We start from the raw sequence: 4,973 nt of genomic DNA on the forward strand, positions 1-4,973 counted from the left end.
GTGGGGGGACTTTTTAAGATGGCTTCTGTCAGGCGTAGTGAATTGGGACTCTGCTATTGTCTTGTGGTGGTGTTAGTTTTGAAAGTATTTCTAGTTGAAAATGACCTGTCTGCGTTCAGATGTGGATGGAGCATTGGCTTATTCAAATGTTTCCTATACGCCAATTTATAGTTCCAACTTTGGGATTGGTCGGCTTGGCTCAGCGGTTAGCTCATTTGCTGTGGGGTCTGAGGTCGCGGATTCGAATCAGCCTCTCTACATACAAAAAAATAATGGTAAGGCTGCCTATTATATTCCCTTAGCCAGCACCCCCACCAGACAGGGACTCGAATTGGGTTGGCCTTTACTTATGGAAGTCTGATGATGTTCTTAGGATCCTGTTTTTTTAATAAAAAAAAAAATCTTGCTTACAACATTTGTATGGATAGTTTCCTTCTATGTTTACTAGAATATCAGTTCTTTGTCCCTGAATCGTAACTGATGAATATCTCAGTATTATCTGTTCACCTGCTATCTACAAAACTCACTTTGTGTATTTTATTGTATCACAGGCTTTGATAAAATGATTTCTGATGATAAACTGTACTTCCGATAGAGAACCATTTCCATATCGAATTCTTATTCTCATGTTCATATTTGAGGCTGAATTTATTAGCCAAGATCCATTTTCTGTTTTTCTTTTTTCAATTCTATGGTTCATGTGCATTAGGCTGCATTAAAAGAGTCTAGAACAACATATGTTACTCATTCTGTAGCAAACTTTCTGGTAAATCACTAAGAGCATATCACAATCTCAAATTGCGTTGATTCTGTTCTTCTATCTAGAGAGAAGGTATCGTATCGTCCCTATTTGCATGGCCGTTCAGGCTTGTGTAGACCCAGTATCTCTGGTCATATGTGTTTTCACTATGCAGGAAACACCTGAATTTGTATCCTTGTATAACCTATACTTTCTGTGTAAATGGAATTTTGCAGGCTATGCACTTCCAAAGTTTGTCCAACTCACAGTAATTTCATATTATGCATCTTCAAGTGCTTCACATTAATTTCCCTTCTCATCTGCCATATCGAAGAAGCCCACATGGCTCATACTCAGAAAGGACAACAAAAATGAAGTCATACAGGTCCACATAAACAAGAAACCATACCCCTGTTCTGTCTGAGAATTATAATTGTCGCTGCTACTGATTCTCCGGCTTGTAGATGGTGAAGACTTTGGGGTTTTTTTTTTCTATAACAGTGCTTTGATTTGGTCTTGGAACCTCGGATGTCATATTTTTTTAAGAACTACGTCTATATCAATGTTAAGTCTGCCCACATCAGATATAGGAAATATCTTGTATCTTTAGCTTCAGTTTTCTATGATCGGTTGCCCTGAAAACTGTTTCTTTTCTATGTACACGCCTAATTCTGTAGCTGTTTATACCAAGTCATGAAAGAGTTTCTCCAAAGTATCTCCATGCCCAACGGAAAAACATTCATGAAACTATTTCTCCTGAAGCAGAGCAATCAAGCTTGTCGGTGGCTATAACCAGGTGATAGTTTTGGTCCTGAGCTACAGAAAAATAGGATGCAAGGAGATATACAAAAATGGGAACAGAAGGAAAACAGGTTGGTGTGATTTTTCTGTAGTTCACTTAACTCTCTTCACCAACCGTCAATTTAGTGCTGTGGGATATGTTGTTTTGCCTGGTTATAGAAAGCTCTCATGTTGTGAGAATCAGAATGGAGTTTAAGGGAGTTGAGATGTGTACTGTTTGAACTATCGTCCTCATTTTTGTGACTTTCCTCGGAGGGGGTGTGGGCCGGTGTTCCTTAAATTCCACAAGTCCTTTGCACATCTAATTAAGAGAGAGGAAGTGGTCCTAAGTTTTTTTTTTTTTGAATATAATGTTGTGTTGCTCTTCACACGTCTTTATTGTGTGCCTCTTTTATCATGTTGTTCATCACATGCCTTCTCCATTGCATTAACTCGTGGGGTCCTTTCTAGCTGCTACTGATGTTAACCCTTTGACAGCATTCACAGAGTATCCTTAAATTTTCATAAAGTGGTAAAAAAAATGGAAAAGCATGTTGTTTTCTCTGGTTTATCCCCTTGCAGTCGGTTGCGGAGAACAGTATCCGGAGGACAGGTTCGTCTTTTTTTCTCGTGTTTTTTTTTTCTAAATTGTATGGTTACTCCTTGTGAAACATCCTTATTGCAAAAGTTAGTTCAGAGCTCTCCTTAGATTGTAGTGAATAACCTTATCTCTTCGCCTTTGATTGACAGGCTGAGTAAGCTCGTACTGGTCTGGTCCTCTCCCATAAAACAGATAGCAACCACAACTAATATTTCAAGGTCAGGAAAGTCATGACGTCGCTTTCTGTAGCCCGTAGTTAAGTTTTTTCATTTGGGGAGTTCTATTTTAGCCTCTATGATCTGTGGCATAAGACGGGGAAATTCTTCGTGCAAACGTTAGTTTAGATGTTAGCTGTCATGCTACAAATGTTGGAAAGCATAGTTAGAGAATTGAGTACAAGGAAAGAGTTTCTTCTATTTAGTTACACGCGATGTTGCATCTACCAATTGCTCGCTCGTGCAGGAGTGTCCAATGCATCGTTTTCGAGGATATGCCTATTGTTTCTTTTCCCGAGGGAGACTTGTTGGGGTCGGATTAGCTGTCTTTTTTAACCGGAGTAACAGTTAAGCCATTTCACAGTGGATGAGCTTTAAGTTATAGCCGTCGGGTAACATCACTGAGTTGTTGCTACTTGCTCAATAATGGTGGAGGGTTGTGCATATGATCCATATGTCTATGATTGAAGTATTTCCAAAAATGGAATCCTTTTTGCCTATGCAAAAGGTTTTCTCTAGTTACGATTTCAGCCTTAACCAACTTTTTAATGTTTGATTAGTGTAACACATCAAAGATTATATATGTTAGGTACGGGGATTTGTTTTCCCCGAGCTGCTGAAACCATTTCGGGTCTATTCTATAGCATTGATCTTCTTGAATTCATATAAGCTTATTCTCAGTTCAAGATTTAACAGTTGTGGTTCCCTGCAGGGTATAATGGCTTCTGTCTCGAGACGGGTACTCATTGGCATTGGAGAGATGAGCAGATTTACGAGAGACGGGAATGTCCGGTTTCCCGGAGCACGAAAAGGGCTCAACACGTATCTTAGCTTTAAGATTCGCCATCTACTCCGAAAACGCAAGTTGATGGAACGTTTCAGACAAGATGAGAGAGCTCTTTCACAACACTTGATAGATAGATAGATAGATGGGCATGGACCACTATGAACACTCTCTAGCCTCTGTCTTGTTCGTTGTCTCCCCCCCCCCCCCCCGAGTTTTTTTTTTTAACCCAAGACAAAGGGATATACAGATACAAAAGCCCGTATTTTTTTGGAACACGGAGATGATGTTCTTGTCTAAAACGTCTGAGGATGTTTCTGATGCTAATTGTAATGTTAATTGTATAACTTAATGAATCCGTGAATGATCACAGAATTTTAGGACATTGGTCCCTTTGTCCACTGCAGCAACAGGACGTACGTGAGTTAATAAATACCCATTTCCTGTCAATAATGCCTCCTCATCAGAAGGATTAACTACTCAACCAACAAACAGAAGAAAGGAAAAAGAAAAAAAGAAATTCAGACTTGAACAGAAGAATTTCATGATTGTTATCCTCCTCCTCAGCTCTCACACGTGTGTATGTGTAAGAACGTGGTTTCATGAGTATCCATGTCTAGATCGATGAACACATGGTGGATTTAAAAATAAAATAAAAATAAACACCTTTCAAGATTCAAGATTCAAGATTCAAGATTCAAGATTCAAGATTCAAGAGCCTGAATTCTCACTCCTCATCACCGTCCCGGAATTACACACAACACAGTCCTGTCTCGTGTCTGTGTGTGTGTAATCTATACTGGATCTCTCTTAAAAGAATCGTTTGGCCTCGAGTAGATGAAACCCTCTTCGTGATATATATATATATATATATATCTTTTGTCGATATAGTTCTCTATTTCATGATTTTGATTCTCGAACGTACGCTAAAGATGGAGATCGAGACTCACATGATCTTGCACGTTCCCCTTCAATCCGTACCAATACGATGTCCGGTTCTGCGGGGGAGGAGCCGCCGCGTTCTCGTCGTGATCAGCGGCCAGCAACGGCAGCGGCGAGTGATTAGAGGACGCGCCAGGAGCGCCAAACGCGGTCGTAGCGGTGTAAACGCCGTGAACCGCGTTTGAGGCCTGCGGTACGGCCTGCGGTACTCGCCAAAGCCCCAACGGACTCCCGTTGATGGTCGTTGTCGGAGAAGGAGGAGTAGAACCACCGCGAGGGTAGAAGGACGACGGCGTTTGACCACCGTAGAACCTTACCGCAGGTGAAACGCCTCCGCCGCCGCCGAGGTAGTTGCGGTGGTGGTTGTAGCTGTAGCTGCTGTGGTGGAAGCCGTATGTTGTTTTCTCTGGGTTATCCCCTTGCCGTCGGAGGTTGCTCCGCGTTTGGCGTGTTGGCGTTCGCGTTTGTGAGCGTTTTGGTGACCGCCTAGGGCTTGAGATGTCGGGAAGTTCCTGAAGCAGTAGTGACACTCGAATTTCCTGCTGCTGCTGCTGCTGCCGCCATTGTTGTTGTTGCTGCTGCTGCTGTTGTTGTCTTTGTCGTGATTCTCTTCGTTCTTCTTGTTCTTGATGTTGTTGTTTGTGTTGTTGTCGGATGAATCGGAATCTTCTTGGACGTCTCCGGCCCCAAAGTCTTTGCCGAAGAGACGAATGGCGGCTTTTTCTTTGGCCGGAGCTGGGCGGATGAATGGAAGCTGTGAGAAGGATTCCACGTTCACTTTCATGAAGTCATGAGTCTCTCTTCGACCGCTTGTTTCGTCCATAGAGAGAGAGAGAGAGAGAGAGAGAGAGAGAGAGAGAGAGAGAGAGGGTTAAGGTGTGAGTGAGTTTTAGACGAATGGGGTTGACTGGT

The 4,973-nt window shown here is 42.1% G+C and overlaps 1 protein-coding gene and 1 long non-coding RNA gene across 9 annotated transcripts in view; one reads left to right on the forward strand and one right to left on the reverse strand.

The window, feature by feature from the left end:
* Positions 1–3,326, forward strand: part of LOC109117267 — a 3,847-nt gene extending 521 nt beyond the window's left edge. For 2 of the 8 annotated variants that reach the window (XR_002024635.1, XR_002024637.1), the window contains exons 2-6: positions 172–275; positions 976–1,124; positions 1,505–2,132; positions 2,270–2,338; positions 3,048–3,326. This is a non-coding gene — a long non-coding RNA (uncharacterized LOC109117267). Of the gene's footprint in view, positions 1–14; positions 276–975; positions 1,396–1,504; positions 2,133–2,269; positions 2,339–2,582; positions 2,843–3,047 lie in introns of those variants that run through there. The other 6 variants (XR_002024638.1, XR_002024633.1, XR_002024632.1 and 3 more) reach the window with 6 other exon arrangements.
* A 1,048-nt stretch (positions 3,327–4,374) lies between these two features.
* LOC109117279 (zinc finger protein 8-like) lies at positions 4,375–4,973 on the reverse strand. The gene has a single exon (XM_019204209.1). It carries the CDS (start codon positions 4,882–4,884, stop codon positions 4,375–4,377), a length of 510 nt encoding a protein of 169 aa, XP_019059754.1. The 5' UTR covers positions 4,885–4,973.

The sequence above is a fragment of the Tarenaya hassleriana genome, unplaced genomic scaffold (genome assembly GCF_000463585.1).
Source record: "Tarenaya hassleriana unplaced genomic scaffold, ASM46358v1 Cleome10, whole genome shotgun sequence".
Taxonomy (NCBI): Eukaryota; Viridiplantae; Streptophyta; class Magnoliopsida; order Brassicales; family Cleomaceae; genus Tarenaya; species Tarenaya hassleriana.